The 22875-nt window shown below is 55.4% G+C and overlaps 1 protein-coding gene across 5 annotated transcripts in view; it reads left to right on the top strand.

Annotated features, from left to right (window-relative positions):
• The window catches only part of LOC140427763 (uncharacterized), a 107512-nt gene that overhangs the window by 12726 nt on the left and 71911 nt on the right, over positions 1-22875 (top strand). For all 5 annotated transcript variants that reach the window (XR_011948631.1, XR_011948632.1, XM_072513393.1 and 2 more), the window contains exon 2: positions 14826-14992. Coding sequence is in view for 3 of the 5 variants with exons in the window: in XM_072513393.1 (XP_072369494.1) it covers positions 14826-14992 (167 nt within the window). In the remaining 2 variants the exon portion in view is untranslated. The remainder of the gene's footprint in view (positions 1-14825; positions 14993-22875) is intronic.

Below are 22875 nucleotides of genomic sequence, written 5' to 3'. Positions count from 1 at the left end.
GCACAACCCCCCCACTTACACACACACAACCCCCCCAACACACACAACCCCCCCACACACACACAGCCCCCCCCACACAAACCGCCCCCACACGCGCACACAACCCCCACCCCCCACACACACACAACCCCCCCCCACACACACACAACCCCCCCCCACACACACACAACCCCCCCAACACACACACACAACCCCCCCCCACACACACAACCCCCCCCACACACGCAACCCGCCCACACACACACATTCCCCCCCCCACACACCTCCCCTCCCCCACACACACACCTCCCCACACACACACAACACCCCCCCACACACACACACAACACCCCCCACACACTCACAGAACCCCCCCACACACACACAACCCCCCACACACATAGACAACCCCCCCCCACACACACAACCCCCCCCACAAACAAACCCCCCCACACACAGCCCCCCCCACACGCGCACAAAATCCCCCCCCACACACACACACACACACACACACACACACAACCCCCCCCACACACACACACACACACAACCCCCCCACACGCACAACCCCCCCACACACAGCCCCCCCCACACGCACACACAACCCCCCCACACACACCCTCAACATTCTCCCCCTCCCCCCACCACCCAACACCCCCCCCCACACCCAACCCCCCACACACCCAACCCCACACACCCAACCCCCCCCACACACCCAACCCCCCCCCCACACACAACCCCCTCCGCACACAACCCCCTCCGCACACAACCCCCTCCGCACACAACCGCCTCCGCACACAACCCCCTCCGCACACAACCCCCTCCGCACACACACCCCCACAGACACACCCCCCCACACCCCCCCACACACACACACCCACACCCCCCCCACACACACACACCCACACCCCCCCCACACACACCCCCAACAACCACCCCCCCACACACAACCCCCCCACACACACACAACCCCCACACCCTCCCCCCACACATACACACAACAGCCCCCACACACACACACAACCCCCCCCACACACACACATACAACCCCCCCACACACTCACAGACAACCCCCCCCACACACACAACCCCCCCACACACAACTCCCCCCACACGCAAAAAACAACCCCCCCCCACACACACACAACCCCCACAAACACCCCCCCCACACCCACAACCCACCCCCCCCACACACACACACACAAAACCCCTCCCTCCCACATACACACACACACACAACCCGCCCCCACACACACACAGCCCCCCACACACACACACAACCCCCCCCACACACACACAACCCCCCCACACACACACACAACCCCCCCACACACACACACAACCCACCTACATGCACATACAACCCCCCCCCACACACACACACACAACCCCCCCCCACACAGACAACCCCCCCCACCCCCCCCACACACACACACGCATCCCCCCCCCACACACAACCCCCCCGCACACAACCCCCAACATTCACCCCCCCCAACACCCCCTCCTCCCCACCCCACCCCCCCCAACACACACCTCCCCCACACACCTCCCCACCACACACCTCCCCCCACACACCACCCCCCCACACACACACACAACCCCCCCCCACAAACAACCCCCCCATACACACGCCCAACACCCCCTCCCCCTTACCCAACACCCCCTCAACACACACCTCCCCCCACACACCTCCCCCCGCCACACACACCTCCCCCCCGCCACACACACCTCCCCCACACACACACCTCCCCCCACACATCCCCCACCACACACACCTCCCCCCACGCACACACCTCCCCCCCCACACACACACACAACCCCCCCCCACACACACAACCCCTCCTACACACAACCCCCCCCAACAACCCCCCCCACACACACAAACACACACAACCCCCCCCACACACACCCCACCCTCCACACACATCCCCCCCACACACACACCACCCCCCACACACACCCTCTACCCCCACTCCACCCCCCACACACACCCTCTACCCCCACACCCCCCCCCACTCACAACCCCCCACACACACCACCCCCCACCCCCCACATGCACACCACCCCTCACACCCCCCCACCCCCCCCACACACACACCACCACCCCCACACACACACCACCCCCACACACACACACACCACCCCCAGACACCCCCCCACCCCCCACACGCAACCCCCACCCCCCACACGCAACCCCCACCCCCCACACGCAATCCCCATCCCCCACACGCACCCCCCACCCCCCACACGCACCCCCCACACGCACACACCACCCCCCACACACCCCCCCACCCCCCCCCCACACACACACCCCCCCCCACACCCTCTACCCCCCACACACACACACCACCCGCCACATACACACCACCCCCCACACACACACACCACCCCCCCACCCCCCACACACACACATACCACCCCCCACACACACCCCCCACCCCAACACACAACACCCCCCCCCCTCACACACAACCCTCCCCCACAAACACACAAAACACCCCCCCCCCCACAAACCCACAAAACACCCCCCAACACACACAATACCTCCCAACACACACAACCTACCTCCCAACACACACAACACCCACCCAACACACACAACACACAACACCCCCCCACACACACAACCCCCCCACAAAAACACACAACCTCCCCCCACAAACCCACAACACCCCCCAACACACACAACCTACCCCCCAACACACACAACCTACCCCCCAACACACACAAACTCCCCCCAACATGCACAACACCCCCCCAACATCCTCCCCACACACACAACATCCCACCCCACAACAACACCCCCCCCACACACACACAACACCCCCCCACAACACCCCCCCACAACACCCCCCCACAACACCCCCCCACAACACCCCCCCCCACAACACCCCCCCCACAACACACCCCCACAACACCCCTCCCACAACACCCCTCCCACAACACCCCCCCTCTCAACAACACCCCCCCCCTCCCAACAACATCTCCCTCAAACACACAACGCACCCCACACACACAACCCTCCCCCAAACACACACAACCCCCCCCAAACACACACAACCCCCCCCAAACACACACAACCCCCCCAAACACACACAACCCCCCCAAAACACACACAACACCACACCCCCAACACACACAACACCCCCCAAACACACAACACCCCCCAACACGCACACAACACCCCCCCAAAACGCACGCAACCCCCCCCCCAAACACACACAACCCCACAAACAGCCCTCCCCACACACACGCCCAACATTCACCCCCCCAACACCCCCTCCCCCCACCCAACACCCCCCCACCCAACAACCCCCCAACACACACCTCCACCCCCCCACACACCTCACCCCACACACACACACAAACCCCCCACACACACAACCCCTCCTACACACAACCCCTCCCAACAACCTCCCCCCACACACACACAAACACACACAACCCCCCCACACACACAACCCCCCCCACACACACAACCCCCCCCACACACAACCCCCCCCACACCCCCAACAACCCCCCCCCCACCCCCCCAACAACCCCCCAAATCCCCCCAACAACCCCCCCAAATCCCCCCAACAACCCCCCCCCAAATCCCCCCAACAACGCCCCCCCACACACAACCCCCCCCACTCACACACGCAACCACCCCCACACACACAGAACCCCCCACACATACACAACCCCCCCCACACACACACAACCCCCCCCCACACACACACAACCCCCCCCACACACACAACCCCCCCCCACACACACACAACCCCCCCACTCACACACAACCCCCCCACATACACACACAACCCCCCCCCACACACACACACAACCCCCCCCACACACACAACCCCCCCCCCACACACACAACAACCCCCCAACAACACCCCCCACACCCCCAACAACCCCCCCCCAAACACACACAACAACCCCCCCCCCCACACACACACAACCCCCCCACACACACACACACACAACCCCCCCACACACACAAAACCCCCCCACCCCCCCCACAGACACACACACAACCCCCCCACACACACAACCCCCCCACACACACAACCCCACACAAACACACACACACAACCCCCCCCACAACCCCCCCCCACACACACACAACCCCCCCCCACACACACACAACCCCCCCACACACACACAACCCCCCCACACACACACAACCCCCCCACACACACACAACCCCCCCCACACACACACAACCCCCCCCACACACACAATCCCCCCCCACACACACAATCCCCCCCCACACACACAATCCCCCCCCACACACACAATCCCCACCCACACGCACACACAACCCCCCCACACACGCGCACACAACCCCCCCACACACACACACACAACCCCCCCACACACGCACAACCCCCACACACACACACAACCCCCCCCACACACACACAACCCCCCCCACACACACACAACCCCCCACACACACACACAACCCCCCCCCACACACACAGACAACCCCCCCACACACACACAACCCCTCCCCACACACAAACCCCCCCACACGCGCACACACACAACCCCCACCACACACACAACCCCCCCCACACACAACCCTAACCCCCCCACACACACAACCCCCAGCACGCACACAACCCCCCCCAACATGAACGCAACCCCCCCAAACACACACAACACCGCCCCAACACACACAACCCCCCAGCACACACACAACCCCCCAGCACACACACAACCCCCCCAGCACACACACAACCCCCCCAGCACACACACAACCCCCATCACACACACACAACCCCCATCACACACACATAACACCCCCCCAACACACACAACATCCCCCCAACATACACAACACCCCCCCCAACATACACAACACCACCCCCCAACACACACAACACCACCCCCCAACACACACAACACCCCCCCCCCAACACACACAACACCCGCCCACACACACAACACCCGCCCACACACACAACACCCGCCCACACACACAACACCCGCCCACACACACAACACCCGCCCACACACAACACCCGCCCACACACAACACCACCCTCCACACACACAACACCCCCACACACACACACACAACACGTTCCCCCCTCACACACACAACCCCCCCCCCCGCACACCCTCCCCCAAACACACACAACATCCGCCCACACACACAACACCCCCCCAAAACACACAACACCCCCCAACACACAACACCCCCCCACACACACACAACACGTTCCCCCCTCACACACACAACACCCCCCCCACACACACAACATCACCCACCACAATCACAACACCCGCCCACACACACAACACCCCTCTACACCCCCCCCCACGCACCACCACCCCCCACCACCCCCACACATACACCACCCCCACACACACACCCCACCCCCCAAACACCCCCCCACCCCCATACACACACACACCACCCCCACACACACACACCACCCCCCACCCCCACAGACACCCCCCACCCCCACACCCCCCCCACCCCCACACACCCCCCCCACCCCCACACACCCCCCCACCCCCACACACCCCCCCACCCCCACACACACCCCCCACCCCCACACACACCCCCCACCCCCCCACACATCCCCACTCCCCCACACCCCCTCCCTCCCCCCACACACACCACCCCCCCAGACACCACCACCCCCAGACACCCCCCCCCACACCCCCCACACACACACCACACACGCACACACCACCCCCCACACGCACACACCACCCCCCCCACACACACACACCGCCCCCCACACACACACACCGCCCCCCACACACACACCACCCCCCCCCACACACACACCACCCCCACCCACACCCCCCCACCCCCCACACACACACACCATCCCCCACATACACACACCACCCCACACACACACACCCCACCCCCCACACACACACACCACCCCCCACACACACACTCCACCCCCCCACACACACCCCCCACCCCCCACACAGCCCCCCACCCCAACACACAACCCCCCCCCAACACACACAACACCCCCACACACAACACCCCCCCACACACACGCAACCCTAGCCCCACAAACACACAAAACACCCCCCCACAAACCCACAAAACACCCCCCAACACACACAACCTACCTCCCAACACACACAACCTCCCCCAACACACACAACCTACTCCCTAACACACACAACCTACCTCCCAACACACACAACACCCCCCCCCCAACACACACAACACCCCCCACACACAACACCCCCCCACACACACACAACCCCCCCCCCACAAAAACACACAACACTCCCCCCCACAAACCCACAACACCCCCAACACACACAACCTACTCCCCAACACACACAACCTACCCCCTAACACACACAACACCCCCCACACACAACACCCCCCCCCACACACACGCAAAACACCCCCCCAACACACACAACACCCCCCACACACAACACCCCCCCCACACACACAACCCCCCCCCGCAAAAACACACAACACCCCCCCCCCACAAACCCACAACACACACAACCTACTCCCCAACACACACAACCTACCCCCCAACACACACAACCTACCCCCCAACACACACAACCTCCCCCCAACACACACAACCTCCCCCCAACACACACAACCTCCCCCCAACAGACAACCACCCCCAACACACACAACACCCCCCCAACACACACAACACCCCCCCCCCCCCACACACAACCTACCCCCCCACACACACAACCTACCCCCCCACACACACAACCTACCCCCCCACACACACAACCTACCCCCCCACACACACAACCTACCCCCCCACACACACAACCTACCCCCCCCACACACACAACCTACCCCCCCACACACACAACCTACCCCCCCACACACACAACCTACCCCCCCACACACACAACCTACCCCCCACACACACAACCTACTCCCCAACACACACAACCTACTCCCCAACACACACAACCTCCCCCCAACACACACAACCTCCCCCCAACACACACAACCTCCCCCCAACACACACAACCTCCCCCCAACACACACAACCTCCCCCCAACGCACACAACCTCCCCCCAACACACGCAACCTACCCCCCAACACACACAACACCCCCCCCACACACAGCCAACCCCCCCCCCCACAAAAACACACAACACCCCCCCCACAAACCCCCAACACCCCCCAACACACAACCTACTCCCCAACACATACAACCTACCCCCCAACACACACAACCTCCCCCCAACACGCACAACACCCCCCCCAACATCCTCCCCACACACACAACATCCCACCCCACAACAACACCCCCCCCACACACACACACAACACCCCCCCACAACACCCTTCCCACAACACCCCCCCCCCAACAACACCCCCCCTCTCAACAACAACCCCCATCCCAACAACACCTCCCACAAACACACAACACCCCCCACACACCCCCCCCAACACCCCCCCCCCCAACACACACAACCCCCTCAAACACACACAACTCCCCCCAAACACACACAACTCCCCTAAAAAACACACAACCCCCCCAAACTCTCACAACCCCCCCAAACTCACACAACCCCCCCAAACTCTCACAACCCCCCAAACACACACAACCCCCCAGACACACAATCCCCCCAAACACACACACACACACCGCCACCCCCAATACACTCACAACCCCCCCAACACACATACAACCCCCCCCACCACACACAACACCCCCCAACCCCCCCCAAACACACACAACCCCCCCAAAATACACACAACACCCCCCCCAACACACACAACACCCCCCAAACACACACAACCCCCCCAACACACACACAAACCCCCCCAACACACTCACAACACCCCCCAACACGCACGCAACCCCCCCCAAACACACACAACCCCCCAACACACACACAACACCGCCCCAACACACACAACGCCACCCCCCCAACACACACAACACCCCCGAAACACACACAACCCCCCAACACACACACAAACCCCCCCAACACGCACACAACCCCCCCCAACACATACACAACACCGCCCCAACACACACACAACACCGCCCCAACACACACATCACCACCCCCGAACACACACAACAACCCCCCCCCCCCAACACACACACTCAACACCCCTCCAACATCATCCCCCCCCCACAAACACAACCCTCCTCCCAATACACACAGCCCCCCCTCCCAACACACACAACGCCCCCCAAACACACACAACCCCCCGCAACACACAGAACACCCCCTGCACCCCCCACACTCACACACCACCTCCCCCCCCACACACCATCCCCCCCCACACACACACCACGCCCCACACACACCCCCCACCCCCCCACACACACACACACCACCCCCACACACACACACACCACCCCCCACACAGCCCCCCCCACCCCAACAAACAACCCCCCCCAACACACACAACACCTCCCCCCCCCCCAACACACACAACACCTCCCCCACACAACACCCCCCCACACACACAACCCTAGCCCCACAAACACACAAAACACCCCCCCCACAAACCCACAAAACACCCCCCAACACACACAACCTACCCCCCAACACACACAACCTACACCCCAACACACACAACCTACCCCCCAATACACACAACCTACCCCCCAACACACACAACCTACCCCCCAACACACACAACCTACCCCCCAACACACACAACCTCCCCCCAACACACACAACCTCCCCCCAACACACACAACCTCCCCCCAACACACACAACCTCCCCCCAACACACACAACCTCCCCCCAACACACACAACCTCCCCCCAACACACACAACCTCCCCCCAACACACACAACCTCCCCCCAACACACACAACCTCCCCCCAACACACACAACCTCCCCCCAACACACACAACCTCCCCCCAACACACACAACCTCCCCCCAACACACACAACCTCCCCCCAACACACACAACCTCCCCCCAACACACACAACCCCCCCCAACACGCACAACACCACCCCCCAACAACCCCCCCCCAACAACCCCCCCCCCCAACAACCCCCCCCCCAACAACCCCCCCCCCCAACAACCCCCCCCCCCCCCAACAACCCCCCCCCCAACAACCCCCCCCCCCAACAACCCCCCCCCCCAACAACCCCCCCCCCAACAACCCCCCCCCCAACAACCCCCCCCCAACAACCCCCCCCCCAACACCCCCCCCCCCAACAACCCCCCCCCCAACAACCCCCCCCAACAACCCCCCCCAACAACCCCCCCCCCCAACAACCCCCCCCAACAACCCCCCCCCCAACAACCCCCCCCCAACAACCCCCCCCCAACAACCCCCCCCCCAACAACCCCCCCCCAACAACCCCCCCCCCAACAACCCCCCCCAACAACCCCCCCCCAACAACCCCCCCCCAACAACCCCCCTGCAACAACCCCCCCAACAACCCCCCCCCAACAACCCCCCCCCCCAACAACCCCCCCCCCCAACAACCCCCCCCCAACAACACCCCCCCCCAACAACACCCCACCCAACAACACCCCACCCAACAACACCCCCCCCCAACAACACCCCCCCCAACAACACCCCCCCCAACAACACCCCCCCAACAACACCCCCCCAACAACACCCCCCCAACAACACCCCCCCAACAACACCCCCCCAACAACACCCCCCCAACAACACCCCCCCCAACAACACCCCCCCCAACAACACCCCCCCCAACAACACCCCCCCCAACAACACCCCCCCCAACAACACCCCCCCCAACAACACCCCCCCCAACAACACCCCCCCAACAACACCCCCCCAACAACACCCCCCCAACAACACCCCCCCCTTCAACACCCCCCCCAACAACACCCCCCCCAACAACACCCCCCCCCAACAACACCCGCCCCAACAACACCCCCCCCAACAACACCCCCCCCCAACAACACCCCCCCCCAACAACACCCCCCCCCCCAACAACACCCCCCCCAACAACACCCCCCCCAACAACACCCCCCCCAACAACACCCCCCCCAACAACACCCCCCCCAACAACACCCCCCCCAACAACACCCCCCCCAACAACACCCCCCCAACAACACCCCCCCCAACAACCCCCCCCCCAAAAACACCCCCCCAACAACACCCCCCCCAACAACACCCCCCCCAACAACACCCCCCCCAACAACACCCCCCCCAACAACACCCCCCAACAACACCCCCCAACAACACCCCCCCAACAACACCCCCCCCAACAACACCCCCCCAACAACACCCCCCCAACAACACCCCCCCCCCAACAACACCCCCCCCAACAACACGCCCCCCAACAACACGCCCCCCAACAACACCCTCCAACAACACCTCCCTCAACCACTCAACACCCCCCAAGAACACCTCCCTCAACCACACAACCCCCCCCACACACACAACCCCCCCCAAACACACACAACCCTCCTCCCAGACACACACAGCCCCCCCAAACACAAACACACACACCACCACCCCAACACACACACAACCCCCCCAACACACACACATTCCCCCCAACACACACAACACCCCCCAAACACACACAACCCCTCAAAACACACACAACACCCCCCCAGCCAACACACACAACACCGCCCCAACACACACAACCCCCCCCCAAACACACACAACCCCCCCAAACACACACAACCCCCCCAAACACACACAACCCCCCAACACACACACAACCCCCCCAACACACACACATCACACCCCCAACACACACAACACCCCCCCACACACACTCACACACATAACACCTCCCCAAACACACACAACCCCCCCAAACACACACACGCTCTCCCCCCCCAGTACCCCCCCGAAACACACACAACCCCCCCCCCCCAACACACACAACTCCCCCCCCGAAACACGCACAACTCCCCCCCCACCCCAAACACGCACAACACCCCCCAACACACACAACACCCCCCCAAACACACAACACACACCCACAACACCCCCCAACACACACAACCTGCTCCCCAACACACACAACCTCCCCCCCAACACACACAACCTCCCCCCAACACACACAACCTACCCCCACTCACACACACAAACACCCCCCCCAAACACACAACACCCCCCCCCCCCACAAACCCACAACACCCCCCAACACACACAACCTGCTCCCCAACACACACAACCCCCCTCCACACACACACAACCTCCCCCCAACACACACAAACACCCCCCCAAACACACAACACCCCCCTCCACACACACCCACAACACCCCCAACACACACAACCCCCCTCCACACACACACAACCTCCCCCCAACACACACAACACCCCTCAACACACACAACACCCCCCCAACACACACAACCCCCCAACACGCACAACACCCCTCCCCAACACACACAACCCCCCCCCACACAACCCCCGCACACCCCCCCCACACACACACGCCCCCGACACACACATCCCCCCAAACACCCACCCAACACACACAGCAGCGCCCCCAACACACAACACCCCCCCCCAACACACAACACCCCCCCAACACACAACACCCCCCCAACACACAACACCCCCCCAACACACACAACCTACTCGCCAACACACACAACCTACTCCCCAACACGCACAACCTACTCCCCAACACGCACAACCTCCCCCCAACACACACAGCCTCCCCCCAACACACACAGACTCCCCCCAACACACACAGCCTCCCCCCAACACACACAACACTGTCCCCCACACACACAACACCGTCCCCCACACACACAACACCGTCCCCCACACACACAACACCGTCCCCCACACACACAACACCGTCCCCCACACACACAACACCGTCCCCCACACACACAACACCGTCCCCCACACACACAACACCGTCCCCCACACACACAACACCCCCCACACACACAACACCCCCCACACACACAACACCCCCCCAACACACACAACCCCCCCAAAATCCCTCCCCACAACATTCCCCCCCGACCTCAAATACAGCCCCCACCTCAACCCCCCCCCTCCACCCCTTGCGACCCCCAAATCCACTCCCCGACCCCAAATCCACTCCCCCCCCCCCCCCGACCCCGACCCCCCGATTCCCCCCCCCTCGACTCCGACCCCCCGGTCCCGACCCCCCCCCGGCCCCGACCCCCCCCCCCCCCGGCCCTGACCCCCCCGGCCCTGACCCCCCCGGCCCCGACCCCCCCGACCCCGACCCCCCGGCCCCGACCCCCCGGCCCAGACCCCCCGACCCCGGCCCCGACCCCGACCTCCCCCCGACCTCGACCTCCCCCCCCCCCCGACCCCGACCTCCCCCCCCCCCCCAACCCCGACCTCCCCCCCCCCCCAACCCCGACCTCCCCCCAACCCTGACTTCCTCCACCCCCCCCCCATTGACCCGCGCCCCCCCCCCACCCCCCGAGTCCACCCACCCCCGACTTTCTGCCCCCTTCCTCTCCGGCACTTTCTGCCCCCCCACCCCGGTGCTTTCCCCTTTCCTCCCCTCCCGCTTTCTACCCCCTTCCTCCCCGGACCCTTTGCTCCGGTTCCTCCCTTTCCCAGGGAATTTCATTCACCAAACTTTTAGTACTTTTCAGATCTTAACAACCCTCATACAACATACATTAAAATGTAAGCATTATTTCTATTTATTTTTTATTGTATATCACAAAATAACATTTATATGTGGCATGAGAATTGACTTCCACGAGTTGTAGAATTGGAGAATTATTACTTGGTGTTACTTAATTTGCCAATTGAGATTTTCAAGAAATTTTCTGTTTATCAATTTTAAGCATCATTAATAATTGGTGTATAAGTTAACTTATTGCGTGGTGGGTAAGTTTGGTGCTGAACTCCCATTTGTTTGGCCATTTTCAAAACGGTGGTGGGACTGACGCAATTTATTGACCAAACCTCCTCTTCAAGGACCTTGCTGGTGTTGTTCTTGGTCTTGCCATACTGTTACTTTATTTCTCTATAGAAGCATTCCTCTGTTCTGTTTATGACCATTGACATAAACCCACCTGTTTCTGAGCCACACGGGTTGCCTCGAGAGCTTATCCTTCATGGGGAAAAATATTTATATGTCGTAGAACTTAGAAACATAGAAAATAAGAGCAGGAGGAAATCATTCATCCCTTTGAGCCTACCCCACCATTCATTATGATCATGGTTGATCATTCATATCAGTATCCTGTTTTCCCCCCCCCCCCCTCCCCATATCCTTTGATCCCTCTAGCTCCAAGTGCTATATGTAACTCCTTGAAAACATACAATATTTTGACCTCAATTACTTTCTTTGGTAACGAATTCCACAGGCCGACCACTCTCTGGGTGAAGAAATGTCTCCTTATCTCAGTCCTAAATGGCCTACCCTGTATCCTCAGACTGTGACCCCTGGTTGGGAACATCCTTCCTGCATCTACCTTGTCCAGTACCGTTAGAATTTTATAGGTTTCTATGAGATCTCCCCCTCATTCTTCTGAATCCAGCAAAAACAATCCTAACCAATTCAATCTCTCCTCATGTGTCAATGCCGCCATCCCAGGCATCAGTCTGGTAAACCTTCGCTGCACTCCCCTCTATAGCAAAAACATCCGTCCTCCGATACGGAGACCAAAGCTGCACACAATATTCCAGGTGTGGCCTCACGAAGGCCCTGTATAATTGCAACTAGACATCCCTGCTCCTGTACTCAAAACCTCTTGCAATGCAGGCCAACTTAAAATTTGTCTTCCGCACTGCCCGCTGCAGCTGCATGTTTATTTTCAGGGACTGGTGTACAAGGACACATAGGTCAAGTTGCACATTCCCCTCTCTCAATCTTTAGCCACTCCGGTAATAATCTGCCTCCTCCTGTTTTTGCTACCAAAGTGGATAAACTCACATTTATCCACATTATACAGCATCTGCCCTGCATTTGCCCACTCACTCAACTTGTCCAAATCATACTAAAGCTTCTCTTCATCCTCCTCACAGCTCACCCTCCCACCCAGCTTTGTGTCATCTGCAAATTTGGGGATATTGCATTTAGTTCCCGCATCTAAATTGTTAACATACATTGTGAATCGCTGGGATTCTAGCACTGATCCCTGTGGTACCCCGCTAGTCACTGCCTGCCACTTTGAAAATGACTGTTTATTCCAACTTTCCTGTCTGCCAACCAGTTTCATAACCATCTCAATACACTACCCCCAATCCAATGTACTTTAATTTTACATGCTAGTCTCTTTTGTGGCACTTTGTTGAAAGCCTTCTGAAAGTCAAGATAAACAACATCCACTGGCTCCCATCTAATCAACTCTACTAGTTACATCCTCAAAGAATTCCAGTAGATTTGCCAAGCATAATTTCCCTTTTGCAAATCCATGCTGACTCTGTCCAAGCTTGCCACTGTTTTCCAAATGCTCTGCTATTAAATCTTTTATAAAGGACTCTAGCATATTCCCCACTACCAACATCAGGTTGACTGGTCCATAATGTTTTTTTCTCTACCTCCCTTTTTAAATAATGGGGTTACATTAGTTGCCCCCTAATCCATAAGAATTGTTCCAGAGTCTATAGAATCTTGGAAGATGATCACCAGTGTATCCACTATTTATAGGGCCGCTCCCTAAGTATTTAAGTACTCTGGGCTGTAGTGTCACTGTTTTGGAAGAAGGTTAGAATTTTCCATAGGTTATCTAGATAGCTGAAACACCATTGCATTATTTCTGAATTATGGAAGTCTCTTCAAACATTGATTGATAATGGTGTGTTATTCTGTCCTGTTGTAGCATTCTCTGAAACTCCTGTGGATGCCAGATGAGGACAGAGTCTGGTTTGAAAGTTACTCCTTGCAATTGGTAGTTTGCAGAAAGACATACCCAAGGCTTGTGCGTGAATACAATTTTTTTTAACTTTTCCAGTGGAAAGGTGATCAATGGGGCAAATGGTGAAATTAAACCAGTGGTGGAGGCGAAGGCAACTGAAGATGTGGCTGATACCACTGTAGTTGTACAGGAGGAACCAATTGTGAATAATGCCTATCTTGTAATACCTGTTTTTCAAGAGGACCATCCACATGATAATCCTGGTGAGTACAGAGCCTCTTTCTCCCCCATTTCCATTTCCTAACTTTATTCTTCTACTTTTCTCACCATTGAAGCAAATTGTCACTTAGGATCAGAATTGATGAATCCTCTTTTTTGAAGGAACTGTCCATACTTGTAAACATTTTAATGTGGGTCTTGAACTGTGTAGTGTCACATCTGCCCTTAAAAAAGGCTTTGAGTATACTTTTTGTAATATTTGACAAAATGTAATTTTTAAAATTAAAAACATTGCTTGAATTTAAGCTAGTGAATGTGCTATACCATATCAAAATTGCACCCTTATTTTGTTTTTGCAAATGTATTTGTGGATGACAGATAATGCCATTCTTTCAAAAAAAGATAACCAACCTTCTCCTTGAATCTCTACAGTTCCTTGTGCTGATAGTGATCAGGTTGGTGCCTCATTCTAATATATACTTTATGACTCATCTCATGCTTTTCCATACTCCTTATTGAACCGGGGTTGAACTGGTTTACTGGAGACAGGTGTGAAGGTTGTCCTGGGCTATGGGTTTACAGATTGTGGCAGTTTGCAATTCTGTTGAGCCCACAGTGCCCAGTTTTAGGTTGCTAGATTTGCCCATAATCTGTCCTATTTATCACTGTGGTATTACATAATGGAGAATGTCCTCAATGTGAAGATGAGACTTTGTCTTCACTAGGACTTTGTCACTCCTACTGCAGAGGTTGCTGTTTGAGATGTGTTGCTCCTCAGTAAGCTGCATGAAAGTGGCATTTTGAACGGCATCAAGATCTGTATTTATGTTGTACATGTGGACTAAGCTAGCCACGGAAATTAGGGTGTGTCCATTTCAGTACAGATATGGCGCAATAACTCTTAATTACCACCAAATAACCTCTCTGACACTGAAAATTAACTTTTACAAGTGTGGAGTCTAATTCCTTCAGCTTTTAATTATTGTTGCCAATTCAAAAACTAACTACATTTTGTTTCTCTCTTTTCTCAAATCTTTCTTTCCCATCCTTCATTTACTCTCCATACTCAATTTGGTAATTTACTATTTGATCTTGCCCTTTCTGATTCAAACTCTGTGCTGTTTGTTAACAATTCTTCAATCTGATTGGTTAGAGAGGTGCACAGTTGTTTGCCCTGTTCACACAGGTTCCAGATGCCCTTGCAGCAACTTGCCATGCAAAAGCTCATCGAAATTAAACAGGCAAGTCTAATGAATGGCGGATGCTATTTGTTTGCCGGTTACAGTAAACTCTGATCCATTGTGCTTTTGGTTCCCTTAGCACTTCCTCCAAGTAGTATTCAGCATGGATATGAAGGCAGACTGATTTATCAGTTCAAAGGGGAGGTGGTAAGTAGGAATCAGGAAGATTCTTTGGCCTTGTTTGAAGTGAAGTCGTAAAAGCTCCATGTAAGATTGCAGGTACCGTGCCCATCTGTTAGTGCACCACTAGATCAGAATTTTGGGTTGTTACTTGAAAGGTATAAGTACAACTTTATCAGGTTGTTGCTGCTAATCTGAGGGACAGCATACAAAAATGGTGGGTGCAAGCTATGGATGTTGCCGGGATTGCCTGTGTCTTGTTCTGAAACAACGTCCAGATCCTTCCTGATGGGCTCCTTAGCCATTTCCTTTATTGTTACATTTACAATTGAGCGACCACTTAAGACATTAAAAATCAATCACATATCATGAGTGAAGGTTTAGGTGGGAAAAGCCAGTGGTTTGGAATCAGTTGGATTTTTACAATAATCCACCATATTTCAGGCCAGATTTAGGCCAGAATTAATTTTGCCGTGGTGGGATTTGAAGTCTCAACCTCTTGGTTGCTAGGTGGTACCATAACCATTAGGCTACCATACCCACACTCAGTATTACCGTAGTTCTGGCATTCCTGATTATTAAAAATAGCATTCTTAATATGCTTTTATGTAAGGTAATTTTTGAACAGTATCAGAAGTCTTGACCCGCTGTACTGCGTACAGCTATGAAACTAGTAAATTATTCATTATAGTTTAAAGTCGTTTCAAAATCAAATTACTCCGAGGTGGAGAACTGGGTAACCTCATTAAAACTTATATATTTGAAGATACATGTTAAGCATCCCTTACCTGAAATTCCCCAAACCGAAAATTTCCAAAATCCACACTTTTTCAAGAGCAGATCCCAACGTCCCGCACATGCGCAGTTCCCAACGTCCCGCACATGCGCAGTTCCCAACGTCCCGCACATGCGCAGTTCCCAACGTCCCACACATGCGCAGTTCCCAACGTCCCACACATGCGCAGTTCCCAACGTTCCGCACATGCGCAGTTCCCAACGTCCCGCACATGCGCAGTTCCCAACGTCCCGCACATGCGCAGTTCCCAACGTCCCGCACATGCGCAGTTCCCAACGTCCCGCACATGCGCAGTTCCCAACGTCCCACACATGCGCAGTTCCCAACGTCCCACACATGCGCAGTTCCCAACATTCCGAACATGCGCAGTTCACAATGTGCGCTGCACCTGCGCAGTGTATTCTGAAATCTGAAAAATTCCAAAATCCGATACACACTCGGCCCCAAGCATTTTGGATAAGGTATTTTTTAACCCGTGCTCGCTTTTAACTATATTCATAAAACTTCACTATTTGCGGTGAAGAACCTTTGGTGCTTACTGAACTGAAAGATTTGACATGTGGGTCTGACTTTGGTTATGACTGTTGCAGAACTTGTCAGTGAAAGGATCAAATTGAAGTTAAGCAATCTAGTCACTGTTGCCTCTAATGCTGCATCTGGCATGATTGGTTGAATCCCTGGGTTTGTGACCCTTATGGAAAAATATCTGAAATAGAATCCCTCCAGTGAAGAAAGAGGCCATTCGGCCCATTGAGTTTTCACCGACCCTCTGAAAAAGCACCCTACCTAGGCCCAAACCTCACACTATCCCCATAACCCCACCTAGGACCAATTTAACACAGCCAATCCACCTAACCTGCACATGTTTGGACTGTGGGAGGAAGCCGGAGCACCCGGAGGAAATCCACGCAGACACGGGGAGAAAGTGCAAACTCCACACAGGCATGATGTGGAGATGCCGGCGTTGGACTGGGGTGAGCACAGTAAGAAGTTTTACAACACCAGGTTAAAGTCCAACAGGTTTGTTTCGTATCACTAGCTTTCGGAGCACTGCTCCTTCCTCAGGTGAATGAAGAGGTATATTCCAGAAACATATATATAGACAGATTCAAAGATGCCAGACAATGCTTGGAATGCGAGCATTAGCAGGTGATTAAATCTTTACAGATCCAGAGATGGGGTAACCCCAGGTTAAAGAGGTGTGAATTGTGTCAAGCCAGGACAGTTGGTAGGAATTTGCAGGATCTGTAAAGATGTCCGCCGACTGGCGCCCAAAACGGCGCCAATCAGACGGGCATCGCGCCGCCCCAAAGGTGCGGAATGCTCCACATCTTTGGGGGCCGAGCCCCAACATTGAGGGGCTAGGCCGACGCCGGAGGAATTTCCGCCCCGTCAGCTGGCGGAAACGGCCTTTGTTGCCCCGCCAGCTGGCGCGGAAATGACATCTCCGGGCGGCGCATGCGCGGGAGCGTCAGCGGCCGCTGACAGTTTCCCACGCATGCGCAGTGGAGGGAGTCTCTTCCACCTCCGCCATGGTGGAGACCGTGGCGGAGGCGGAAGGGAAAGAATGGCCCCCACGGCACAGGCCCGCCCGCGGATCGGTGGGCCCCGATCGCGGGCCAGGCCACCGTGGGGGCACCCCCCGGGGTCAGATCGCCCCCCCCAGGACCCCGGAGCCTGCCCACGCCGCCTTGTCCCGCTGGTAAGGTAGGTGATTTAATTTACGCCGGCGGGACAGGCAATTTATTGGCGGGACTTCGGCCCATCCGGGCCGGAGAATCGAGCGGGGGGGGGCCCGCCAACCGGCGCGGCCCGATTCCCGCCCCCGCCGAATCTCCAGTGCCGGAGACTTCGGCAACTGGCGGGGGCGGGATTCACGCCAGCCCCCGGCGATTCTCCGACCCGGCGGGGGGTCGGAGAATGTTGCCCCTGGTCTCTCTTTCCTAAATAATTCCTAAATAATTCATCACAAGAGTCGTGCATATAGAATGCATCTGATGGTTCATTACAAAATGCAATGAAAATTGCTGTAACTATCACTGATCCAGTGTGCAAAATCATTGTCGGTTTCTCGAGCTGGGGGAAGGGATGGGTCATATTCAGGAACTGTACATCTCGAATATGCACTAGTTTGAACGGGGAAAAGTGACGGAAAGAGTTGTCAAATCTGCAACCCACCATTGACTTCCTCGATGAGGAATGCAAACTGGAGAACCTTCTGAAAATCATAATAGAACTTGGAAATGTGGTTGGTTCGTTCTCACCTAGGGGAACTGCAGAGAAAGAGCAATTTGTGATCTTGAAATCTCTGTGGCAGAATTTTAGGATAAGTTGAAACTGCGTATGCCAAAAACAAAATGAGGGAAATTATGCTGAACCTCTATAAAACTCTGGTTGGGCCAGAACTAGGGTATTGCGTGTGGTTCTGGTCACCGCACTTTAGTATGAATGTGTGTCCTTAAGAGGTGAAAGGAGATTTACTAGAATGGTTCAATGGGTGAGAGATCTTTGCTACAAGGCTAGGTTGGAAAAGCTAGGTTTGTTCTTCTTGGGGCAAAGAGATTGTAGGGTGATTTGATAGAGCCTGCAAGATAATGAAAGGTTTGGATATGGCAGACTGAGCAGAGCTGTTCCCTGATCATAGAAGCACTCGAGGACACAGGTTTAAGGTAAGCCATGTGGGGGGCTGTGAAGAACTTCTTTATACAGTGAATTGTATTGACCACAGAACCATAGAAAAGTTACAGCACAGAAAGAGACCATTCAGCTCATTACATCTGCGCCGGCCAAAAAAAAAAGTAGCTGTCCATTTTAATCCCACCCATAGTGGATCGCAAATTAGTGGCAGGAGGCAGAGGGTGATGGTCGAAGGTTGTTTTTGTAACTGTAAGCCTCCGTCCAGTGGTGTACTGCAGGGATTAGTGCTGGGTCCCTTGCTGTTTCGTGTGCAGGGTTTTTCAAAGTGTGGGTCGTGACCAGCGGTGGGTCGCGGGCGGGTGTCAGAAGGGTTGTGGAGCGGAGGATCACGGTGGTGTTCCCGAAAGATCCTGGCGATGTTGCTGAAAATGAAAGCTCTACCATTAGCAGCACTGCCAGCTGAGCTGTTCTAAAACAGCTACTGTTCAGCTGTTATCTACCCAGAACTGTGAACAGCGATGTCCACACACCAGAGAGAAAGTGAGCCCTTTTTGCCGAGGGGGGTGAGCGAGTTGTGGAGCATTGTACAAAGATCTGTGATTCGGGTTCTGTTTCCACTCACATCGCTCTTTGGTTTCAGAAGCGTAGGATCAAGATTATTTTCTCGATACAGATGTATGACTGGGCGCTTGGAGGCAATGGGTTCATTTTCCTTTTACTGCACTGAAGGGAACCTTCTGGTGCCACAGGACAAAAAAAGGCCTAATTTTAAATCCGCAGCTTTACCATAAATAAACTATTGTGAATCTGTCCATTTCCACGTCCGGGGAAGCACTCTGAACATCAGAAGGTGAGAGGTAGAGTGACAGAGAGTAAAAAATGGGGCAGGCTGATTTTGAAGCACTCCATGGTTGAGTTTTTAACTATATTATCAAAAGGAACAGCCGAACCTCCATCTCACTATGTCTATGTCACTACTTCTCAATATCTCTATCAATCTTCCTTGTAATGCAAGTTCTACTTTGATGTACGAGACCGCTGAAGTAATTGAAACAGAAATGATGGCTGGGGGAAGAAACCCAAAATTGGTGGCTAGAGATACACAGATAAAATTGAAAGAGTAGTTTGGGAACAGGGAAATAAGAGGGAGGCAAACAAGGAGTGGGGAGCGACTGAGCCAGATAGGAACAGAGAGAGAAACAAGGAAACAAATAAATTCCTTGTGATAAAGGTAAAAATGGGAAGAAGAGTCATACATTAGGAGAAATCCAGGAGAAAAGAGACTTGCAATGCATAAGGGAGACATTGAAAAGGGGAAATAATGGCACAGACATGGGAATGAAGCCAATCTGACACGGTGGGAGATGCAGAATGACTTGCAGGGACATGGACATTGATAGGGAGAGGGTGAAACTGAGATGATTATGGATTGCCCAGACATTGTGGGCGGGGGGGGGGGGGGAGGCATATCTTCTTTGTGCCGGTGCAGCCGAGGGAACAGTCTCACCCAGTCTGAGGGAGGAAGGTTGGATGAGACAGGATGCAAAGTCAATGTAGTGAAATCGTGAAGACCAAGCAGGCTCAACCTGTCACATTAACAGATAGCGAATGTGGTGTGGGTCCCGAAGGCCTGCAAGTTGGCAAAAGTGGGTCCCCGGAAAGAAAAGAAAAGTTTGAAAAACACTTCGAGTGTCCATTAATGATCTAGACATTAAAGTCTAGGATCAGTAAGCTCACAGATGACACGAAAATTGTCAGTGTGGTAAATAGTGAGGAGGAAAGCCTTAGGTTATAGGACGATGTAGACAGGCTGGTCAGATGGGCGGAACAGTGCCAAATGAAATTTAACCCTGGGAAGTGTGAGTTGATGCAAGGGTGGAAGAGGTGGGAACCCACCGCAACTTTTAAGAATCATTTAAATAAGCACTTGAAACTCTATAGCATGCAAGACTACGGACCAAATGAGGGAAATGGGATTGGAATAGCCAGGTGCATGATGGCTCGCACAGGCACAATGGGCCAAACGGCCTCTTTCTGTGCTGTAATACTCGATACACCTTCCAGCACCTGGTCCATAGCCTTACAGATTATAGCACTTTAGGTTTAGATCCAGTTACCTTTTAAATGAGTTGAGTTTTTGCCTCCACCACCAAACCAGGCAGCGAATTCCAAACACTCACCACCACCCTCTAAGTGAAGACACTTTTCCTCATGTCCCTTCTAATCCTTCCACTAATCACCTTAATCTATGCCCTCTGGTAATTGACCTCTCATAGAACATTATAGCGGAGTACAGGCCCTTCGGCCCTCGATGTTGCTCCGACCTGTGAAACCACTCTAAAGCCCATCTACACTATTCCCTTATCGTCCATATGTCTATCCAATGACCATTTGAATGCCCTTAGTGTTGGTGAGTCCACTACTGTTGCAGGCAGGGCATTCCACGCCCTTACTACTCTCTGAGTAAGAACCTACCTCTGACATCTGTCCTATATCTACCTCCCCTCAGACACGGGGAGAACGTGCAGGCTCCGCACAGACAGTGACCCCAAGCCCGGAATCAAACCTAGTACCCTGGAGCTGTGAAGCAACAGTGCTAACCACTGTGCTACCGTGCTGTCCATTGGATTGAATTCCATTTGCCACTTTTCTGGCCACTCAGACAAACCATTGGGTATCATTCTGGAGACAACATCTATCCTTTTCACTATCAACTACATGGCCTATTTTGTGCCATCTGTAAATTAACCGATCATGCCACCCACATTTAAGTCCCAAATCATTAATTTACACAACAAGCGGCAAAATACTACAAACATCAAGGGACCCGACACTGAGCCCCGTGGACCACCATTGGAAACTGTTTTATCATTTGCAAAAACATTCATCATCTATTACCCTTTGTTTGTTGGACAGGCGGCACGGTGGCGCAGCGGTTAGGTTCGATCCCGGCCCCCAGGGTCACTCTGTGTGGAGTTTGCACATTCTCCCCATGCCTGTGTGGGACTCACCCCCGTAACCCAAAGACGTGCAGGATAGGTGGATTGGCCAAGCTAAAAATTGCCCCTTAATTGGAAAGAAAGAATTGGGTACTTTAAAAAGAAAGAAAACCTTGTTTGTTGTCACTGAACCA

The sequence above is a fragment of the Scyliorhinus torazame genome, chromosome 8 (assembly GCF_047496885.1).
Source record: "Scyliorhinus torazame isolate Kashiwa2021f chromosome 8, sScyTor2.1, whole genome shotgun sequence".
Lineage (NCBI taxonomy): Eukaryota > Metazoa > Chordata > Chondrichthyes > Carcharhiniformes > Scyliorhinidae > Scyliorhinus > Scyliorhinus torazame.
Note: the sequence above shows the minus strand (reverse complement) of the source record. Positions and strands in the feature narration are given on the sequence as shown.